At 37.4% G+C, this 25,085-nt stretch overlaps 1 protein-coding gene across 1 annotated transcript in view; it reads left to right on the top strand.

The window, feature by feature from the left end:
- The first annotated feature begins 176 nt into the window (after window positions 1-176).
- Window positions 177-25,085, top strand: part of LOC126183829 (retinoid-inducible serine carboxypeptidase-like) — a 122,458-nt gene continuing 97,549 nt past the window's right edge. The window contains exons 1-4 of the mRNA XM_049926089.1: window positions 177-310; window positions 9,209-9,435; window positions 20,205-20,435; window positions 22,952-23,062. Of these exons, the coding sequence (XP_049782046.1) occupies window positions 253-310; window positions 9,209-9,435; window positions 20,205-20,435; window positions 22,952-23,062 (627 nt within the window). The 5' untranslated portion in view covers window positions 177-252. The remainder of the gene's footprint in view (window positions 311-9,208; window positions 9,436-20,204; window positions 20,436-22,951; window positions 23,063-25,085) is intronic.

The raw sequence follows: 25,085 nt of genomic DNA, 5'->3' as shown, positions 1-25,085 counted from the left end.
TGAAACCTATCAGCAGAGGCTCCCATTTGAGTTACAAAATTTGAATGGGAGACCACTTGAGCGGCCACTTGTAAACGCCAATCAATAACGGACACACAATAACGAACAGATTAGTAAGAGTGGCTCGTAATGTAGCAATCAGAAAGCAGCCTTATTTCATTCCGATAACGGTGACACAGTGGGGGGAGAGCACAACAGATACAACCACGATCTGCTGACAAAGAGTCCTCCAGTGGTCAGAGAGAGAGCATCATGTCTTCTCTCGGAGTGGTGAGCCTGTTGGTGTTGCTGCTCGTAGCAGCCTCATCTGGTAAGTGTGACTGCAGACTTTCAGTACTTTTCTGCACTTACAGAACGAAAGAATCAAGAATAGAAGCATTAATTCGAGATATAATTTATCTTAATCGAGTGGAATTCAGTTCTCTCTATGAGGAAAATTTAATTACCAGCACGATTGCTCACATAGACCAGCACCAGAAAGCAAGAAAACTCTGCTGGGGCTGGAAACTTAAAAGTAGCCCGATTGTATTGTCTGGACAAGCAGGTAGAGGGAAAAATCACAAATACTCGTTCCGTTACCTCATGATGACGTTGGCAGTTTCAGACGGTTAAACATGTGATTACCATTGCCTTTGATGAGTATGTACGTATGCATTGTTCATGCTTCTCTACCAACATTACAACAACGAAGTGTCTCACATTGCCGGATGTCTATGCGTAAGTAGAAGGAACAGACCATTTAGAAGAGATTATATGAGCCTTCTGCCTGTGAATTTCAAAGTATTTTCACTAATAAACGTATTTTCGACCACAAGCAAGACAGTAAATGAAAGTTCCTCGAGCACATGAATCGCTTACAAACATTGAATTATGTTTGCTAGCAAGAATCAGGTACTGTAAGATGAGAAAAAAATTTCGCACGAAAAAAAAGTACTGCACGTGTTCTGGAAAAGTGATGGAAGCAAATTGTCACCTGAAGAAATTTCTCAGCTGTAGACACTGTTAACATATTGCATCGTTTGAAATACTGTATATCTTCACACTAATCTCTATGCCGTCTCTCGATTTTCGGTATTTGCGCCGATGTTACCTTTTATTGCCACCTAAAGAGAATAGTCTTATATATCTATCACAAACAGGGAGTTCACCAGCCAGCAGGTACCATCCTATTTTTCCTCGTCCCAGTGCAAATTTGCGTTTTTTAGCGTGGTGCAGAAATGACACGTCTGTCTGGCGGGGCTGGATGAGTTATCGGTTTACGAAGACATTTTTTCTAGAAGGCGGGTGGAGTTGCCTTCCACTGCCCGTCGCTGGGCACGCTCTTGAATCTGGACATAGCTCGGCAAAGCTTTGGTGAATATTTTGGCTGCAAAATACACAACTCCAGGTCTCAGATTGTCAATTGTTGCGCGAGTTGTATCGATCCGTTCAATTCCGAACTGCAACACAACTCTCGAAGATCGCAAACCAAGTCGTAGACTTGATTAAAGTTCGAAGATTACTCTTCAGTTCGCTGTGTATTGCACTGTTAACTGCGGTCTCTCGCGACAAACAGCGATCCAAGCAGACGACTTACGCTTCGAAAAAGAGGGTCTGCAGAACCTTCGCTGTTAATGGCTGTGTGAAATATTTTAGATTGTTAGATGAGCATGGGCAGCATTCCATAATCGATCTCTTCTCTTCCTTTTTTTCTGTTATTGCTAGTGATTTCACCACTATGACGATTATTTCAAGGAAGACATGGCCGTGTTCAATACAGAGTTTTTCACATTCTGCATCAGATTTTTGTTCCAGTCCAGCAATCAGCAGCCTGGGCACCGATTTTGCAAATATTTTGTGAAAATGGAGTTCGTCGTTTACAATGTGCTGTGTTAACAGTTGTTTACAGTTGTTGCAATGCCATCCACCTACATAAGTGGTATTCCATAATGATGTCTTTGTTGGTTGCAGTGTTTCCTGGAGTTACATTGCGATAAACCTGGACCAGACAAGGGTTATTCACCATGGAAATCACGTCATCGCCAACTTTCATTTCCATTTGTAGACAAACATGCGTCACCATACTCAAACCTAATTTTCTACTCTCTCTATGCATAAACAGAGTAACGGAATGTTGTTTGTCACTGCTGCACTTTTACCTTTTTCATTACAAATTTATGGTTTTCATTTGACGCCTGCTCCTATTTCTACACATTTTCTGTCGGAGTGTCAAAAAGGGCCAAGAGTCTGAATAGTGCTGATTCTTCCCTGCACAAGACTGCTGGCATAGGCACAGTGAGTGCAGATTTGTACTGAACAGGATTCGAACCTGGGTATCCTCCTGCTTACTAGCCAGATGCACTGACCACAGTGGTCATCGCAACTGGAGGGAGTGCCCTAGCATGCGTCTCATCAGACTCAAATTCTCAACTTACCGGTACCCACATGCTTCTGATGTAGTGCCTCTCGCCCATTGTCCTCATTTCTTACGGCAAGTGTTCGAGCATGGTGTGCATATGCACAGAATTGATGACTTGGTCGTCCTCACGACCTGGATCTCCTCTTTACTAGGCAGCGGGACACGCTGCAGTTGCAGTGACCACGGTGTCTGGATGGTGTGGTGGTCAGTGGGTCTACCTAGTAAGTGGGAGAATCCCAGTCTGGAACAAATTTTCAACTTTACCCATTGATTTAAATCAATGTACACTGGCAGCTAATGGCATTAATTCCTTTATATCTTGTTTCGCAGTGGCTCCAGGATCAAAACCGCGTCTGTTCTTCCAGACATTTCTTACAATATTTTATGCAAATTATTTGTATATCTCCTTATTAATCCCAATTTAAGATTTTCCAACCCTTAGTCATTATTATATTTTCTCTCTTGTCCAGAAGTTACAGAATTTCAATCAAAATTATAAATCGACTAATGGAAACTCTCCTTTCATGGTTGCTATGACACAAATGTGGTACATCAAAATCGGTAAGTAATTCTTACACTAGTAAGCCCTTACACAGTAATAGCCTCTATACGTGCATGAAGACATGTAATTATTATGAACTACAGTTAGGAAAGAGGAAGAAATGAAACTTGAGAGTGGAAAAAATATTCATTCTGCTGGGACTGCACAGTATTCCAAACTGTGTATCCACCCAACAGTGTCTTCTGTCAGATTCCTCTCTACTGATAGGAATGACAAGAAGAAGGAATAAGACCTGGGCGTGGGGATAAAGTTTCATGCAGCTACGGCTGCACAGTTCGCCAGACTGTTTATCTGCCAAAGAGTGGCAGATTCCCTAAAGACTATAAGTCTATAAGCGTTTTCAAGTGGCTTCTATATTATTCTAAATGGTCACTGGTATTCATGTACTTTCTTGACGCCTTCCTGCTGAGAAACGTGTGTCTAGTAGGATCTTTTGAAAAAATATTGCTGAGTCTTTACATCTGAATGACACTCATAACCTTTTACCGCATGTAGGCTATTCAAAAATACATTATAATGGTCAGCATTTATCTCAATTCTGCCCTTTGTTCAATAGAAACGTGTTTGGCATACTTTAGCCTCTATTTTCTCCATCTCTTCCACATCAGCCTTCTGAATATTGCTACTGAATTCAATATCTTCCTCCAGGTACCCCCGTTTTTCATCAATCCAGTGGGTTTCTCCAATGTTTGCTACTATTAACAATATGCTTTCCATTGAAAGGCACAGTAATTACCTCAGAGTTTGATGATGATGATGTTTGGTTTGTGGGGCGCTCAACTGCGTGGTTATCAGCGCCCGTACAATTACCCAATATTTGCTCAGTCCAATTTCGCCACTTTCCTGGATGATGATGAAATGATGAGGACAACACAAACACCCAGTCATCACGAGGCAGGTGAAAATCCCTGACCCCACCGGGAATCGAACCCGGGACCCCATGCTCGGGAAGCGAGAACGCTACCGCGAGACCACGAGTGGCGGACACCTCAGAGTTTGACAATATTAACACTACTTGGCTCTAATCTAAGCCAATTATTCCTTTGTACTTCGATAAGAAATCAATGGAGTTAAAGTATCCACACTTAAACCTGGTACAATTAAACAAGGATTATCAATAATTACGTCTCTTATACCCTTTGTATCAAAGCTTCTTGTTTTATCGGGGTAGATATTTTTCCACTAGCATCTACTATTCTTAAACCAGTTATTTGTATTGCAGCTAACCTATCCCTGTGAAGAATAGAATCAAAGAGTGTTTGGGACAATGTATTTGCTTTGCTGTCACTATCAAGAAGACAGAGGACTACTATGCCTGCTGGCTGTGGTGGCTGAGTGGTTCTAGGCGCTTCAGTCCGGAACAGCGCGACTGCTGTGGTCGCAGGTTCGAATCCTGCCTCAGGCATGGATGTGTGTGATTTTCTTAGGTTAGTTAGATTTAAGTAGTTATACGTTCTGGGGGACTGATGACCTCCTATGTTAAGTCCCATAGTGCTCAGAGCCATTTGAATCATTTGTTAAAACTATTATGCCTGAAACATTTAACTCTATGACAGGCTGATTTATTTCACTTTGTATAAGGGCCTCATGAAAGTCATCAAGCAAATATTTTTCAATGTGCTTCCAGCTAAGAAGGTCTTTTCACTTACAATTACATTTACACTTAGCTTTAGAAGGTTGTCGATATTTATACTTGCAGCTGCCTCTTCTAATCTGTCCACCAATTTCAGATCAAAGCCTATGATGATTTCTTCTGTCTTTGTTTGCAGCACATCAGATTAACTTCTTTTTACCTTTGAGCAAAGGCATTTCTTTGCATCATTGATGTAGAAATCATCATCCAGCTCTATTTCTTTTGATGAACTGGAACAACTCTTAGATCCCTTCATCTTAGTAGATTAGCTACATCTTTCATTTGCTAACTCCTCCTCCTCAGAATTTCACAGTACTGAATCCACTTTTTCCAGAGGAATTTTAGCCTGCACTTTTACATCACTATCATAAATGTAAGCACTTGCTTCATTTTCATTAGCACGTGCTACAAATGAGTTGTTTGGTTATTCCCTATGTTCTGTAATATTTTCTTTTGAAGCTTATCCATACATTTCTAGTTTGCCCAAAAACTGTCAATTAGATTATGTGTAGGGTTCACAAATCACCAGTACTGGTAATTGCTACCAAAATGTCATCCACATCGTCAGTTTGTGTGTGTTGATGTAGTACATTGGTCTGTTTGTGACATATTGATTGTATTATTGACCCTGCCTTGTGAACACCAGTTTCCTCATGGATGGAACTTAGTTTCCCGTATGTGCCCTACCACACTCAGTAATCATAGTTTCAGTTTGGATATGTCTTAATAATACATTCTCTACATGCCTTTCTTCGTCAAAATTTTGAAAATGTGATGGCTATTGACCTCTTCTGCTACCTCTGCCATGATAATAAGAGTTCACATTTCGAACTTCTAATCCCCTAAAATTCACGTTTCCATCCTGATAATTTCTGTTATTTATGTTTCTGCCAGAGGGCACATTATTATTATGCATCTGTTCCTCATTAGCAACCACTCTCTCTATCCATTTTAGGCATTGAATGAATTTGGACACATTATCCCTAGGTGTGGAAACGATTCTTTTCTGCCAATCCCAAGACAGTTTACCTTCTAACTTCATTACAATCATGTTCAGTTTCATCAAATGTGACAGACGTGAAACCCACTTCCTAGAAAATTCTTTAATAGATTCATGACCAATGGTGTACTTATTACTGCTCGAAAGTTATCTTAATATATCGTTCTGTTTATTATGGGGCCAGTTCTCATTCGAGAAAGCAGATTTGAACTCAAAAAGTGTTTGAAAATGTAGCATGACGTTAGCTGATCAACGCAGAGCATCCTCTGACAAATAACTTCTAATGAAAGAAATTTTGTCAACCTCAAGACAGTCTTTCAGCCACATATCTTCAAAATCATTCCAGAACTCTAATGCGTGTGTTCACTTGCTGGATCAAAACGCCAAAGTTGCCGGCATTGAATGAAAGTGGCATCAACAGAAGTGTTACTCCTGCACAGTAGTGTTACACAAACTACCAGAAGGTACTCTACTTCCTATGTCAGCAATGGTAGTGTTTAAAACCGCCAGTTGGAGTTCTACTGTTTCTACCTTGTCAGAAGCCTTTTGTTCACATATCTTAACATTTCTTTGACAGATATCCACTTATTTACTTCTGCAAATTGTTTAGAGCAAAGTTTGTGTTCCTTGCCTATTCTTTCTGTTAACCTGTTTTCTAAAAGTTCGTATCCTTCTTTGTATACATTGCGAACCTCACCAATTTCTGTTTTAAAACTGTTATCCAGTTTGGATAACTATGGTCACATTTTTATTTTCGATTCATGATTGGGATCAATTTTAAAATTTGAACCATCCATTTTTAATTCATTTCCTCCTTTACTCGTTTTTTACTAGATTCCTATTCATGCTTTAAATTATTAATTAATTCCCCATTACTGGATTCTATTTTACTTTGCTGTTCATTATTACTGGATTTTTAACTCTTCATTGACAGACTGAATATTAGCATATAGTAACTGGATCCTATTTGGCATATTACCCAGTCTCAATAGAGTCCGTTACATTATCTGACTAATTTGAATTCCTGAATCATCAAATTAGCTGTCACTACCTTGTACTTATTGTGATCATGTCCCTACTTTCAAATAAACCACATATCTAGTTTTTATTTCTACCTCATCATCGTCAGCGAGTGGTCCTATTTTAACTTTCACATTACCTTTTACTGTAGATTCCATCATCGATAACTTTCTAAAAGCAATAAATAAGTCTTAAGTAGTCTTGACTTAGAGTATTGACCTTGGTGGCCAATGCTTGCATGTTATACCATCAATACGACACCTCACAAGGTAATACAGGCATCATCAGTACCTGCGCTGCTGTTAATGATGGCGGGTGTGGCTTACTGCAGTAGCACTGGGGAGGGGGGGGGGTCTGGAACTGGTGAGCACACACAGCAGGTTGTAGATCCGTGCAGCACTGTGATAACACACTGTCTCCATCTGCACTCAGTGCCAATGATTGCTTTAATGTGACGTCGTCTTCTTTCCTCTTAACACATTCAAGGTCGCTGTTGGTAGCATTCACTCCCAGGCTCACATTCGCGAACAAACCATTACACTGTTCCTACTGTTTCTTTCACTGAATCCTGCTTCTATACATTTCATTTCGGTATTCAAAGTGTGCCTGCCGAGTACAGTTTCTACGCCGATTCCTTTCACCGTTTATTTTCCCAGACCAATCTGCACCATATGCGTCACGCATTAAAAGTTTTGTTATTGCTTCATGGGATATTGTTTGTTTTGAAGGCGTTTAGTATGAGTTCGTGCGATTTTAAACAGCAATGCCGATTACGAGAGCCTGAAAATTATTTGTGCAGACACCATACCGGACACCATACAGTAACTGCCAATAATTTCCCATCAATCAGTCCACAACCCAGCTCGTCAAACTGGAGTAAAAGGTCCTAATAAGCTATTTATGACCCAAAATAATCAAAAATGAATGTTTACTATTTTAACAAATCATTGTATTCACGTACACAAACTAATTTTTGAAATCATTAAAGTTTTTCTGTTATAATCAATACTCAATACAGTTTAGAGGCGACCTCTAGTCGAAGTTCTAAGTACTGCTAATTATCGCTCTATCTCTTAATTAGTTAAGTTAATTGCTCGCTTTAAAAGAAGTGAATGAGCTACAGCTCGCAACGCGGTTTCCTACAGAAGTACAGGCAACACACAAAATAATAAACATCGGAACTAAAAAACAGGCTTTCCAGTGAATTATCAATCCACCAAAGTCCACCTCGACACATCTGCACAGAAATGCGCGATACCCAGTTCGATCCATAAACACTCAAATAAGTCTTCTTCAGTGCCATCCGAGGCTCTGCTTACGTGGCTGCGGACAGAAGTACGGCACATCCTGAAGCATAGCGAGACACACCAACGGCGGCTGATGACGATCGAATGAAAGTTTATATAATGTTACGGTGGTTCCATTATACCGTTGATGCAGTTTCGCACCGGACGGCAAAAACAACACCTTTAGTTAGAACACCTTAATTGCCTGCAGCAGAGCTGACTACAAGGTCTTACATATTATTGTTAATCGAAAACTAACAACTTTCCCAATTTTTCTATGAGCAGTATTGTAATCTATTTATATTCTAGAAAAATACCATTTAGATAACTATTAAATTCTGACTTCCAGAGTTTTTCTAACAGAACCAAGCGTAGATTGCAACATCTGAACTGTCTCTATTCTAATGCCTGTATCCCTGTGTCTGTCACATAATTGTCTTGCAATTTGGTTCAGTTGCCTCATTTCTTCTAATTAACACAACAATGTAAGTTTATCTTGTAACTTACTTCTAGAAGCTAGTTAATCTAACATGATTTTATAAATATTAGCACAAAAATCAGTTTTTACTTAATAACTTGAAACATAAGAAAACGCAAATCCATAAAAGCTTTACTGTGTGTTTCCAAATAAAATTAAAACTAAATCTAAAATTACAGCTTTCTACGTTTAATCTTTTGCACTTTTGAAACTTCGTACAAAGCAGACTTTTGTAGAAACTAATCAGCGGATCATGTTGAAACTTAATATTTGTAAAATGTTCCACGTCATCTGGGAAAGTATTGTGATATTATTTAAATATTTAGTTCTACTTTAGATCATTGTCCAATGGTTTGTTTGAATGCTCGAGCATACATTAAGTGCGGCAGGCTTGGCCTTGGCCGAGTGTCAGGGAAGTTTCGATCTCATTCACTCGCCACCATTGCCATGTACCCACAGTGCTTGCTTCTCCACAGAGGGCAGTGGCGAATCTGGACCCAACAGAGTGTTTCGCCAATCTTGAAAAAACAAATTCCGGGTCCTCTCTAGTCAGTCAAAACACAGTATTAAAATGATGTGTAAAAATGAAAAGTGCAAAGATACTATGTAACCTTCTCAGTCACCGAAGTCCAAGATAATGGCGTAGAACATCTGTCTCTGAATTACGTAAGTGGACATATGTACATACACACACTAACTGCATATTGTATCAGCTCCCTCTCTTCTCCTCTCCTCCAATCAGAACCTAGCAATTCCAATGCAACTCCCTTTGCAGTGGTAGCTATGTCGCGTTCTATTTGTTACCAGCAGATTTCTTTTTCTGGCTGACAGGGCGACAGGGTGTCGGTCCCGGCGAGCAGGACTGGGGCTACATAGACGTCCGTGATGGGGCGCACATGTTCTACTGGCTGTACTACACCACTGCCACGACCGACTATGCCACGCGCCCGCTCGTCATCTGGCTGCAAGGAGGGCCCGGAGCCTCTGGCACAGGGTACGGAAACTTCGAGGAGCTCGGCATTGTTGACGCAAACCTCAATGTCCGGAACTCGTCTTGGGTAAGATCCTCCACTTATACGCTTAAAAGTTGTTGCCCAAAGTCACCTCTCTGGTCGAGGGAAGAAACTAAAAAGCAGCGAAAGCGATGCCACACTTCATCGATGGCTAAATTTGTACTGGGCAACTTATGGTACAGTGCCTGTCAAATAGCTCCGTATTAATAATGCAACACCTGGTGCTCAGAATTTATGTCTGTGAACTCCTATTCCTTCTGCTACTATTCGTGTATCAAAGAAACAAAACCAGTGTAAGACATGTTACAAAACAAATTTCTGTATATTGCGAAAAATCTTCTGTCCTTCATGGTCTTCACTTATTGTTCCGCAAAACTATAACTTTCATAGTTAACTTCATTTCAGTAGTGCGCTGCCAACTTGGTGCAGTTTGCTATACACCTTCGAATAAATCACAAAGTAGTCAAAAAATTGGACTCGGACCACCAGAATGAATCAGTTCTCAGCAATATGAATTCCACTAATATACCATTGTCTCCTTCCAGTAAAAACAACACGTGTAAACATCTTCCACTTTTAGAATTTATGTCGATTATTTCTCCCACTTCTTTAACTAGAAAGCACGAAGTTTCGTGTTTTTTTTTTTTTTTTTTTTTGCTGTTGTCTTCTTTTCCTCTCTTCTTATTACGCGTTTCCAGGGAAAAAGTGCCTCAAAATCGTTTTCATCCGAGTTGACTGCAGATTACAAGAACATGAAAATAAATAACGTACACAATTAGAAGGACCTGCTGAAATATAATGCATCTGATAAAATCCATAAGACAAGGATCTAGTACTAGGGAGTAACTAACAAAAGAAATTTTCTTGTGGATACCACCAACTGTGACTACGAAAAACCACGTACCATGGAGCACCTAAAGTATTGTCAACTATAATGTGCATCTTGCACAGATGAAGATCTTCTGCTTGCAACACTGAGTACAAGATTTTGCAAAGTTTTGGTCAAGAGTAGTGTAATTAGATAATTTTTTTTCATTTCTTTATAATGGTAATTACCAAGTATTGTCTTCGTTCCTGACTCGAATAAACAAATTGAATTGCGGGAATGTAATACCGAATTGAATAACCATCATCTTTTTAGTCCATATGATGAAACTTAAAATGAGTTCTCATTTAAGACTATGTCTTGTCTTGTAATAATATTCTTATGTAAATGTTACAGAAGAATGTTTGTGCTTAGATTTCACCGTTTTATACGCATTAACGAAAGTAAAACAGTAGGCTAGTAAGGGCGCGAAATTTGTGTCGTCTAGGTCAGCATTTATTCATGTTGTCGAACCGTTAAAACATAGACTGTGTTCACTGGATTTTTTTCGTTTCCAGATAACAGACTGTCGCCAGTGCCTCAATCACGTACTGTAAAAGGTATAAATGGTACCAATAAAGTTAGGGGGTTGTTGAGGTTGTCTTGAAAATTGTGCAAAAATACCCATATTCGGAAATGTCATCCAGCGACGCAACAGAGCGCCAGTTACAGGATCCAAGTGGCCTAGGCGATTCCTGCGGCGTACCCTGAGCTGACATAGCACTGTTATGAGAGGTGTTGGACGCACAACTATACTGCGTTCACCATAAAAAAATAAACCTGATGTAAACTTTAAACCATGTATTCTTTCGCATTTGCAGGAATCTCACTGGATTTCTTTTCACCCGAAGCTGAATCAATTTTTCTTGAGTACAGTCAAGTACGACAATAGGGATAATCTTAACGCTGTCAGTTATGCGCACATCTGCTCAACGATGCCGCGGGATAACACCTTCCCCGGCCCATGTAACTTTGACAGCACTGACCAGCCTGCTGGGAACTGCACCTTCATAATAATGTACATCCCCAAATCGCAAATATCGTAACTCTGAAGTTACGCCAACTCAGGCGGGAGACACTCCATCACGCGCCGTATAGCTCGGATCTCTCCTCATGCAGTTAACACACCTACGTTATCTTAAAAAAAGGCCTTGAAGTTGGATGACTCCTGTCGGTTGATGTACAGATTCTGGAGTGTACGGCCTTCGAACAGAAACTTTCTGATCGCCTCTTAAATTTTGATTTTCAGTCATATGACGAAAAGGGAATATACGCTATCGATAAGCAACAAGCCCGTCAATAGATTTAATAGACTTAAACTGTCGATATATTGATAGCATTACTGCCTTTCACCTATCCCTACCTTAGTCAGTACCAGCTGATTCGTCCACTAGCGTTACGGTAAGTTAAACATATGGACACAGTACTATAATAGTCTCTACACAGCTAATACAACAAATAAAAGATATAAAAATCCCAGACACAGCAACACTCCTCTCATTTGATATATAAAACATGTATTCCAACATACCGGTACCAGAAACAATAGAAATTATACATAAGAACCTGAAAACTTATAGTCAACTCCCTGATGAACAGATCAAGGAAATATGCACACTAACAAAGCTCATAACAAAACAAAATGAATTTTATTTACAAGAAGATGGATTGCCAATGGGGTCTCCAGTTTCAGGAGCCTTAGCAAATATTTTTGTAAACCACATGGAACAGATCATTTTCACAAAAATAGTAGCAAAAGAATACAACATATTATATTGGTTCAGGTATATGAATGACATCCTCGGCTTAATAGATGAACCACAAACAAAAATAGAAAAACTACATACTGACATCAACAAGATACATAAAAATATAAAATTCACAATTTAAATAGAACAGAGCAACTAAATTAACTTTCTGGATATAACAATCAAAAAAGAAAACAATAAGCATATGTTTGAAATTTAGTGTAAACCCACAGCAACTGACATTATCATTCCCCAATCCTCAAACCACCCACATGCACAAAACCAAACAGCACTTCAACACGTTTCTTTCCTAAAGATAAAATATAAAATTCACAATTTAAATAGACCAGAACAACTAAATTAACTTTCTGGATATAACAATCAAAAAAGAAAACAATAAGCATATGTTTGAAATTTAGCGTAAACCCACAGCAATGGACATTATCATTCCCCAATCCCCAAACCACCCACATGCACAAAACCAAATAGCACTTCGACACATTTATTTCCTAAGGTACATAATTCTACCATTACTGCCTTTTGGGGCAACGCTATTGATATATTTTCGTATATCAGAAGCCTATGTCAGATGGCAATCAGTATCATTTAAGTCTTCCTAGTTTGCTTTTACACCTTCTAGAATGGCGAAATTATCCTGTAGTTTTTCAGGCATAGGCCTGCTGTACACTCTTTCTGATTCACAGTTTTCGTTTTCAAGAGAATCCCTCAACACCTGCTTTAAATTTTCCAGAAATTATACGTATTTTCTAGCTGCATTTATATCACAGAAAGGCTCATGTAACACATTTAGTTCGATTCCAGCACTGCACATTTCCATTTTCTGCTTGAAGACTATTCCACAGTTGACTACAACGCACGGGATCTGTCAAAGTGTAGTTTCACAAAACAACTTGTGTGGTAGCATTTATGCGTTGAAAAACATACTTTTTTCCACTTTAATGTCACATGAACAATGCCGTACTGACGCTAATAACTCGAAATTTACAGAGTAATTTACCACAGTTTGTATACACGCTGCCATCTTGTAACATTCACAAGGATTTGCTTGTTCTTTCCTTCTAGTGGTTTTTATTAAGATGTGACATGGCACACAAATATTCATACATTGTACAATATTTCTCGCATGGAGAACACTTACCCACTCGTTTTTTGCCATTACATACGGAGTTCACAATGCGTTTATCTTCAACAGCCGCCATCTTGACACAACAAGCGACGTGATCACAAGCCAACACTTTTTCTGTTGCATGTTAGATGGCACTGTAATCGGCAAATAACATAACTGAGTTCCAAAGTGATATTATGTCGTGAAAGATGTATTGGATCAAGAAAAAAAAACTAGACATGTTCAGTAACTGTGGAAAAAGCTTGTTTGAGATGCGTCCTCTCACCTGTCATCAACTGGGTTCGTTTGAGTTGTATCATCTCACCTCTCACCAATGGAGTGGTTGTGTGTAAGAATTATTTCACAGTTGTTATTGTTCTGATCTTCAGTCCAGAGACTGGTTGGATGCAGCTCTCCATGCTACTCTATCCTGTGCAAGCTTCTTCACCTCCAAGTACCTACTGCAACCTACATCCTTCTGAATCTGCTTAGTGTATTCATCTCTTGGTCTCCCTCTATGATTTTTGCCCTACACACTGCCCTCCAGTACTAAATTGATGATCCCTTGCTGCCTCAGAATGTGTCCTATCAACTGATCCCTTATTCGATTTTTACCATCCACACCTCCTTCCAATACTAAGCTAGTGATGCCTTGCTGCCTCAGAACGTGTCCTATCAACCGATCCCTTCTTCTAGTCAAGTTGTGCCACAAATTCCTCTTCTCTCCAGTTCTATTTAGTACCTCCTCATCAGTTATGTCATCACCCCATCTAATCTTCAGCATTCTTCTGTAGCACTACCGTTCGAAAATTTCTATTTTCTTCTTATCTACATTGTTTATCGTCAATGTTTCACTTCCATACAAGGCTAGACTCCATACCAGTACTTTCAGAAAAGACTTACTGACACTTAAATCTGTACTCGATGTTAACAAATTTCTCTTCTTCAGAAACACTTCTTTTGCAATTGCCGGTCTACATGTAGCAAAACTCATCTACTACCTTAAGTATCTGATTTCCTAATCTAATTCCCACAGCATCACCTGATTTAATTCGACTACATTCCATTATCCTCGTTTTGCTTTTGTTGATGTTCATCTTACATCCACCTTTCAAGACACTGTCCATTCCATTCAATTGCTCTTCCAGGTCCGTTGCTGTCTCTGAGAGAATTACAATGCCATAGGCAAACTTCAAAATTTATATTTCTTCTCGATGGATTTTAATTCCTACTACGAATTTTTTTTTCCTTTACTGCTTGCTCAATATACAGATTGAATAACATCGGGGATAGGCTACGACCCTGTCTCACTACCTTCCGAACCACTGCTTCCCTTTCATGCCACTCAACTTGTGTTAACTCCCATCTGGTTTCTATACAAATTGTAAATAGCCTTTCGCTCCCTGTATTTCACCCATGCCACCTTCAGAATTTAAAAGAGATAATTCCAGTCAACATTGTCGAAAGCTTTCTCTATGCCTACAAACATAGGTTTGCCTTTCCTTAATGTATCTTCTAAGGTAAGTTGTAGGCTCAGTATTGACTCAAGTTTTCCAACATGTCTACGGAATCAAACTGATCTTTGCCGAGGTCAGCTTCTACAAGCTCTTCCATTCATCTGTAAGGAATTCGTGTTAGTATGATAAGGCTGCTGCCCCTCTTCAGGAACCACACATTTGTCTGGCGTCTCAACAGATACCCTTCCATTGTGGTTGCACCTTTGGTAACGCTATCTTTTCTGTTGAGGCATGCAAGCCTCCCCACCAATGGCAAGGTCCATGGTTAACATTTCACAGTAAGTGCTCAAACATGTCGCTACTCACTTCGACGCAGGTATTTGTCTGCTCATGGAATGTTTCAACACAAATGGGAATTGTTTCCTATGTAATCTGCTGACATGCATTGATAATATGCTGAATCATGTTATTGCGCATTTTGACACTGGATTATAAACTGCAACGCTCTCCATAACTGTAAACCAATCCAATATTCTCTTTGCCATTATAGACTGCATTCTAACTCACGCTACAGTTTGATTATAACAGAATATATTTAAGAAATGGGGATCAACATGCATGCAATGACATCATGCCAAATTCTGCAAGAATGGAGAAAACTGCAAAACACTGAGTGGTTTACCATACACGTCTGTGTTTATGTTTTTGATCCAATGCATTTTTCTCGAGATACCATTTTCAAAATTAATTGTTCTATTTGTCGATTACAGCACCATCTATATCCAACAAAGAAAGTATTGCATACAGAATCTACATATTTTTTCCCATGGAATCTGATTCTACGATAAAAATGAGATGTTCCTATTTAAGATTTTAAAGTTCCCCCACTCCACCTCCAGGTAGCCTTTTTAAAAGTGCTAAACATGTATTTTCAGTTTTTAACCTGATGCGTAGTTTGTAAGATGTTTCGTTTTCTGAAGATAAAAAGCTCATCCTGTATACAAATTGAAGCTCCCTGTTCTCTTCTTTTTGTGTTTAGTAGGGGCTAATCTCAAGAACTACCATAAGGATTTTGATCCCATTTCAACTAATAGACTGGCTTGATGAGGAAATTTCGAATGTATAATTTATACGTATTTCGTGCAAACTGACTGAATTATGATGAATTAAAGTCTGCCACTGCTGTGGAAAATATGGCACTGCTATCTAGTGGTATAGCAGCTGAAACTCCACACAGTAGTGAAGTTTGAGCTGAATCAGGTCAGGCAAGGTGTTCTAGAATGTGCCTGAAAACCGAAAAGGTCGCGGGATCAAATCCCAATCGGATCCTAGATCTTTTGCTGTCTTTTAACCTAGCATTCACCTTTCAATTAAGCGGACATTCACCAGAAGTGAAACGAGGTTCATATTTCATGTAGGTCTCATTTTCCCAGAGTCGAATCAAAGTCGAGTTTGGTAGTTTAGTGGTGTCAGCATGGTAGCTCTGTGTTTTCAGTCAGGGAACTGGCCATCATATGTAATTTAAAAAACTGCGTGGAGTTCTCATTTATAGAATGTCAAAGATGTCATTTAACATCCACAAAGGACCACTGATGTCATAACAACAAAGAAATATATATTTAAAGAAAGAATATAAAGAAAAAGAAGAACAATCTGTCAAGTGTGGACTCTCTAACTGAAAGGTCTATGGTTTAAATCCCACTTGGCCCACATATTTTTAACTCTGTTTTTAACCGAGCAACCTCTGATGTGGAGATTCATCAGGAAGAAAATATGTTTCAGATTCCATGTTAAACTGCAGGTCGCCTTTTCCTGGTCAGATAACTGGGTAATGAGACGAAAGTTATGAATTACAGTCCCTCTCTGTGTTTTTTCTGTCTTTATGTGATGGCTACTCTCAGGAACAGTTGTAGGGATTCAGAATGTTAATACTCATGGTAAACTGGCGCGACCATCCTACTGATAAATGAGTGGCTGCAGAGGCTGAGATATGCTTTGTTGCGTGGCTTGAATCGTTGATGGGCTGCATTCAGGCAGACTGCTCATGCCTTTAGGCGCCCTAGTATCCTGGCAAGTGGCACATACTGCTTACATTGTTTTATTTATATGAAAGTGACGATGTTCAGCTATCTAACGGTGTTCTCTGACTTTTAGTTATAACTCTATGCCATGCCCCGTAAATAAAATTACCACTGTGCCAAACATTTTGTCCAGCCATTGATACTTAAAAGTTACTGCTATTCCTGCCAAGCTGGAGCAGATCACTAGTATATGATAATTTTGCCATAATTATTTCTTTCAGTACTAGAGACAAATTAACTGCAGTAGTTTCTTTTACATATTATTCAGCATCACACAATATAAACGTAGCGTATTAATTTATTACATCAAGATTTCCTAATTACTACAACATTCATATATCCATAAATGGTTAAATACCAGAAATCTTCAAGATAAAATAGAGCTTAATGCACAACAAGCGAAAATCCGGAAAAAGGTTGCAGAAGCAAAAAACAAAGTTTGGGAACAGTCATGTCAAAAAATTGAATCCTATATTGGTGGTAAAAGAAACACAGAAGCATGGAAAACTATAAAAAATTTAAGAAGGAATTCCAAAGAAACAACACATATTAAATATATTACTCATGACTCTTGGGAAAAATATTTTAAAAGTTTACTAACAGAAAACAGGGAAGAATACTTGGGAAACCCTGAATATAATGAAATGATAGATCTACAAGCAGAGAATTACATCCGTTTGGAAAGAGAGACAGTAAAAACTGCAATAAAATCTTTAAAGAATGGAAGGGCTACAGGCATTGGAGGTATTCCTGCAGAATTATTAAAATTAGAAACAAAGAAATTAATGGAATTGTTAAGAAACCTTTTCGAAAGATGTTTAAATGGGGAAGATGTCCCAAATGATTTGAAAGTAGGATATATTTCAGTGATACATAAAAAAGGAGCGAAAGATGAGTGTAAAAATCATAGGGGAATAACAGTGACCAATACCTTCAGTAGATTATATGGAAGAATTATTAAATATTTGTTAGAACAAGAATACAAAGAAAAGGAGGCTGAAGAACAAGCAGGTTTTAGAGCTGGAAGATCAACAATTGATTATATCTTTTGCCTACAACAAATTATTGAAAAAAAATGGTTCGGGCACAACCTATACATTTAGTATTCATAGATATAGAAAAAGCCTATGATAGTGTGCCTTTATCCAGTTTATGGAAAGCTTTAATATCAATAGGAATAAATCCAAGAATAATTAAAGCAATTCAAAATTTATATAAAAATTCTATTTCAAAAATAAAAATTGGTAAATATCTATCACATGGATTCCAAGTCACAAAAGGATTATGTCAAGGATGTAGCATCTCACCTACATTGTATAAAATATATACAGAAGTAACTTTACAGAATTGGAAGAAAAAATGTCACGCTATGGGAATACCAATAAATGATAGAACAATATACTCGTTACAATTTGCAGATGACCAACTGATTATAGCCCAAGACTATGAGGACATAGAGTATATGACCAGAAAATTGATTCAAGAATATAAAAAATTAGGTCTAAATGTAAACATGAATAAAACAAAGTACATGGTAATGGTGGAGTGAATGGAGACTTAATATTAGAAGAAGGGATGGGAACAATAACAGCTACTGAGGAATATAAATATTTAGGTGTGAAAATTACAAATGATGGGAAACAGGACAAAGAAATTAGATCAAGAATAAATTCTGGAAAGACGACAATCTCTTTATTGAATGGAATTCTCTGGGACAAACACATAACAACTGATAACAAAATAAGGATTTTTAAAACAATAGTTAGGAGCATTATTACATATGGTTCAGAAGTGTGGACAACAAAATGGCAACTGAAATCAAAATTATTAGCCACAGAAATGGATTTCTGGAGACGTTCAGCAAGAATATCAAGACGAGAAAGAATAAGAAATGAAGTAATCAGAGACAAGATGAAATGTAAAAATTCAATTATTGATTTCATCGAGCACAAACAACTTAAATGGTATGGACACATCAGACGAATGGAACAGGAAAGGCTACCAAAATGCATAATCGACTGGGTACCAATTGGAAGAAGAAAAAGGGGACGACCACCTGATACATGGAAACAGGGAGTTCAGTCAGCAATAAGGAAGAACAACATTCCTGAAGATTTATGGACAAATAGAGAAGAGTGGAGAACAATAATTAGTAACTTACTGTAATCTAGAATAGGTGCTGGAAAAATGTACTCACATTGTAAATCCAGAATAATAATAATTCATATATCCATTTTGACAATTTAACGTCATCTTCAGATGTAACAATTAAATAGGTATGTGGAAATGGATTAATAATTGCTTGAATAATTGGAAAATTGATTGGAAAGAACAGTGAAAAATTTTGAAGGTAAATTATGAATCTGTGCAAAATATTGAACTTTAACTAATATCAGTATCAACAGACCTTAGCTGTCATTACATTCAAGGTCAATAAACATAATTTGCATTAGGTACTACTGCTTCCAGTAGTTTGCGGTACCAAATAATCGCCGCAACTGTTGAAATTGTCGATCTTCACATTAATTCCATTGCGTTTAGTCTTGGTTGTGACAATGTCGATGCAGGAACGCTCCTCTGGATACTGCGTAAATTATTCTTGTTTACACCATACCTCTTGATGGATGATCTTGGCGGTGAGTGAAATGATGAACAAGTGGGAGTTGGTTTCTTAACCGTGCGAATAAATAATTCTTTTTCAATAACTTATTACAATACTTTTAATGAACGCTTAAAATACACATTTTTAACAATGGTGGTACAACGGATTCAGGGGTACATCGTATGCTACCACTCCCCGAAACAAAAGGTTCAGATATATGAATTAATAATCTAAAGAGTGTATTTATTACTTTGTTTCACACAGATTCTTACGATGTATTAAAACATTATCTTTGCCGCAAAACAACTCGTTAATATATCTTTGGCGGCGTCTACAACCCATCCAGTTTACATATAGCTTATATATAAGAAAAGGAAAGAAAGAAAAAAATAATATGAGTCAATACACAATTAATCCACTAACACCTTCATCATGATATATAAAAATTCGAGTTGTGCGCTGCAGCCATCATGAAATGGCATAGAATATGTCAGTTATTTATACATATATCATCAGATAGTGAAAAAGACATATTTTATACCATTTCATGATCTTAGTAATGTGTAACTTGAATTTTTATACATATAACAAAGCTCTTAGTGTATTTATTTTCACGTCTGAAGCTGACAATAATACACAAAAATGGTTAATGTGGAGAACATAGTATTTAGGCAATCTTGATGTAATGAAATATTATATAAACTTTAATGCTTCCATTTGACAACATGCCAGTTCTTAAATAAATGTAGCAAATTAGTTTAATATCAGACACATTTTCCTCGCAGTTGTGTTATTTCTATATGCATTTTTAGATATCACTAACATCACTTTCTGTACAATTATGGGAGACATGTATGTGATACTCAGATTTGATATCACAGACAATCAAATAAACTGTAAATATTATTGTTTCTAATGTTAATTTTCTTTTGTAGGTTCACAAGGTGAATGTATTGTTTATAGATAATCCTGTGGGAACAGGATTCAGTTATGTGGACAATTACTTCTTATATACAACTACAAATGCAGAAATTGCTGCTGATTTAATTACTTTCATTAAAGCATTTCTGGAACAGTACCCAACTTTTCAAACTGTTCCACTCTACATATTCAGTGAATCATATGGTGGGAAAATGGCAGCAGAGTTTGCCCTTGAACTTTACAAGGTTAGTGTTTGGCTAACCAAACATGTATCTTCTGTTAGTTGCTATTTTTAGACATTGGCTTCCTCCAAGTATATTACATTTGGGTATGGTATGGTACTGAAAATTATCTCTCTCTCTCTCTCTGTGTGTGTGTGTGTGTGTGTGTGTGTGTGTGTGTGTGTGTGTGCAAGAGAGAGAGAGAGAAAGTTATTGTTACACAGCAAACAAAAAGAATACCTATTTCTGTTTCCTACATTTTGTTTATTGTTTCCAAATAACATAGTCTTATTGTAATTTCATAAAATATGAGTGCCCTATTGATAATATTTTACATATTAAATGTATCAAAGTAATTAGTATATTTAAAAGCTGCAAATGGTTTCATATGATTTTACTTACATGAAATAACACATGGATTAACTTGTTTATTAGATTAGATATAGACATACATTTATAATAACTGTTGCACTAATTTGTAAGTGAAAATTTCTTTCCACATCCTGCGAATGATGAGAGGAGTTGTTGACACAAAAAATACTAGTTCCTTTGTAAAAAGTATATTTCATATTACAGTATGTTTTAATTAAATGAATTTATTTCCTCACTACATGTTTATGGAATGAAGAACATATCTAATCTAGCTTAAAAACTGGCAGTCTTACAGCAATCCATGACCAGTAGTTTTATAAGTGTTCCTGCAGCTTACTGATACTGTGACAGTTCTTCATACCATAAGATATTCACATACCACTATTGCAAACAGTCAGTATTTCTTGTAGTTGAGCATAAAATGGCTTTCTCAATGGTTGGTTAGTTTTTACTTTATTTCATTGTATGTTTGAAACACGACAGTTAATGTTATAAGGAACAGATCCAAATGGCTCATGGAGGGTTCAGGATCCTCCTCCCTCCAAAAACGAAAAAATATTAAAGACAAGTCGTTCTCAAAAAGTACTTGACTAGTTTACTTGAAATTTTTACACAATACTTTAATGGAGATTTGGACGTGAATAGAGAGACATTTTCTCTGGTGCATCAGCAGATATTTTCAATTTCATTTTTGTAATGTGTAGCTGGTCTCAGCCCAAACAAATACTGGCCATAAACTCTCTCATGCGACACCCAGTGTCAATTTTTTCCTGTTCGAAACAAAATGATATTTAAAGCAGATTTTTTATGTCCAGTTAAAAGAGCTGTCCCAAATTAATCTAGTGTGATAACTGTTTCATCAGTGTGCATTAACAGTGACAGTAAAACATGAAGAATAACCAGTACTTCAGCAATGACTGAGCAGTGCTTCTGTATGGTGGTAGCAGTCTGCACGGGCCAGCGCGGTGCTGTCACTGCTAGAGAACTAGTTGCTCTTCATGTTTTAATGTCCCTATTAATGCATATTGATTGAATGTATATGACGCCTGACTAATTTTCAATCTCCTATCGACTGAGCGAATAAAATTCTGCTTTAAAATCATTTGATTTGTAACAGGAAACAAACCAATGTCTTCCATCAACAATGAGTGTTGTATGAAAGATGTGATGAGCAATATTAGTTTGAGCTGGTTACAGCTAAACATTGCAAAAATGAAATTGTAAAATCAACTGAAACACAAGTTAAAATTCACCTGATGATTCTTAGGGGGAACATCCTGAGTAAAGAGGAAGCATTGTTACCAAAAATTTTGAAAAGTTCATGACTGATTTACCTCAGATAGTTGCATTACACTCTAAACACTCAGACGGATACGGGCTATATGTTTTTTTAAGTAACAATTACAGCAGACTAATTACAGTGCACATAGCTGCATATAAGCAGTCATTCTTCTTATGCTCCGTACAAAAATGGAACAGGAAAAGCACTATATGTTGTACAATGATAAGCACCCTCTACTATGACCTTCACAGTGGTTTGCAGAGTATGGATGTAGATAAAAATAAGAGAATAATAATATCAGATTCGCTACTAGTCATAATCTTGTAGAATTCCCAGGTGTCAGTCCAAAACCCATCTTAAGTTCTCCATGATACTTCGACAAACAGACAGTCATTGCCATTTTCAGTTGGGGACCTGATAGCTGCTACTCTGTTCATGCTGGCAATCTGTATACAATGGCAATTATTCCCTTCATCACTACATTCATCAGAAACCACCTGAAAATTGAAAGTGTAAAACTTATGACATTACTGGGGAGGGTGCTTGAGATTTCTACAAGTTAGAAATACACTGGGAAAACAGATCACTTGTCATAATCTGCTTATAATATAAGACAAATTACTAAACATTTTGAAATAAATTAATAGTAAGTGATAACTACCCACAGAATTCAGCCCACTTTTTATCTTTTGACCCCGACCCCCCCCCCCCCATCACCTCTTTTTTTTTTGGGGGGGGGGGGGGGAGGGAGGTCAGGATAAAATGTGTACTGTTCAGCAAAATGTGTATTCAGTATTACATCCAAATGCAATAATTGTTATCATCTATACAATTAAAATTAATTTTTAGCTCCTTGGTATAACACTATGTATGAATATTTTGACAGGCAATACAAGCTGGAGAAGTGACAGTTCCACTTAAAGGAGTTGCTATGGGAGATTCTTGGATTTCTCCCATAGATTCAGTACTCACTTGGGCACCATTTCTTCTGCAAACAGTAAGGAATTGACTGCTGGTCTTGTTTTTAAAATAAGATAATTATAACCATACATTGTTACTGGTGACATTTTAATGTTACATGATGGAAATATGAAATAGCCACATTTACTCTGATTAAAACTTAAATTAAAATCAGTGATGAAATCTTAAGGATTAGACTCAACCAAAGGTTACAGACAAACTGAACTTAAATGAATGCTTCACAGGAGCCACAACATTGGGTTTACATCTGAAGAATTGAATTAATAAATTATAACTTGAATATTAATGCAATACTGTAAATAGCCAGTGAAAAGCACTTATGTGGATTTTTCTGCATTGTATAATTCCTCTCATTTTCTTCTTTTTACCACTTTTCAAATGACAGCTGCTGTTTGCAGGTACTCTTAGATACTTTTCTGTGGACCCTGTTCACAATACTCTTGCTATAACTGATCTAGTCACCCTCACTGAGAGCTAGCATTCCACCTCTCAGAGTTTATGAAGACTTGTGTTGATATCTGTCTATTAACAAAGTCGGCTTTTTTTACTTGCATACTGCATAGTGAACTGTGTATAAGGATAAATGTAATTTCTTAGAGAGAAATCGTGATCTAGTGTAGCTGCCAAACTGCTGGTCACTTAAGCTACTGTATATAAGCGTTATGCTTTGGGAGACATTCTCCCACATTTCCATGGGACCCTTGGTAGTAATTGAAGGCATGCTGACTGCTGTGAACCGCCTGCATCCCTTTATGCTTGATGTCTGCCCTGATGGCAATGTCATCTTTCTACAGTATAACTGTCAAGAACCGGAACCATGCTACAGTGGTTTGAGAAGGATTATAATGAACTCATATTGATTTCTCAGTGACCAAATTAGCCTGATGTAAATCCAATTGAACCCATCTGTGTTCCTATCAGGAGCTATCATCGTATACACAAGTCAGTGGCTAATTATTTATGTGAATTACATGACCTGTACATAGACATCTCATGCCACATGCCTCCACAAACCTGCAAACAAACTGTCAGATCCCCGATATCCAGAATCTGTGATGTATTTCATTCCAAAGATGGATAAACAAGCTGTTAAGCAGCTGATTATAATTTTGGCTGATCAGTGTATAAAGTCACTTGGCACATCATCATTATGCCATGAGTCATAGCTGATGCCTAGTACAAAATGCTTCATTTGATTCAGTAATCATCATATCTTATTGGATATTTGAATGCTGACTGAACACACAAATGTATTTCAGTCATACATTTTTCTCATAAACCTTCATTAGTAATTTAATAATCTTCACTTTGAATATTAGCTCAACATTTATTTTCATTTTCAGCTGCTGAGTCTTTAAATTCTTGGTCACAGCTATCCATGGTTACTGGAAGAGGCATGCTTTTCTTCTGCAGTAATGTCTTTCTTTCAAAAGAATGACAGCTTCTGACAAATACAACAATACTCCACTTCAGTATAGTCATTCAAAATTCCTTTCACAGCCTTCTGGCCCATCATTTTTCTTTTTTCTTTGGAAATTGAGTTTAGGAAACAGACCATATTATAATTAAATACTTTGTCATAGATGTCTCACAATAGCAGTACCATAATTCTTACAGAGACATTACAGACACTGTTACATTCTTCTCACATCTGCAGCCATATTATACACTCATCTTGACACAATATTTCAGTAGTCCATCTGACTAGCATTTTCAGATAAGAACACTGCTAAATCTTGCTGGAATTGATTCAGTGTGTATATGCAGACAAGAAAAAAAGTTCTTTCCCAGTTAAAAATACACTTTCTCCCATGTTAAGTGGCAGTATACTTTCTCTCAGAGCTCTAAAACGTATCAATCCTTTGAATGGCAAAGGTTTTATACACCAGTACAGAACTTCCTGGGACTCCTGGAAACAAAACACTGCTTTTTGGAAAGATCTTTGATGCATGGAAACATGTAAACTGCATATTTTCATTTTTATGAAAACATAAATAAAAATTCCATCAAGTACAGTGTGCTAGCTTCCAAAATCACAG

The sequence above is a fragment of the Schistocerca cancellata genome, chromosome 1, assembly GCF_023864275.1.
Source record: "Schistocerca cancellata isolate TAMUIC-IGC-003103 chromosome 1, iqSchCanc2.1, whole genome shotgun sequence".
Taxonomy (NCBI): domain Eukaryota; kingdom Metazoa; phylum Arthropoda; class Insecta; order Orthoptera; family Acrididae; genus Schistocerca; species Schistocerca cancellata.
Note: the sequence above shows the minus strand (reverse complement) of the source record. Positions and strands in the feature narration are given on the sequence as shown.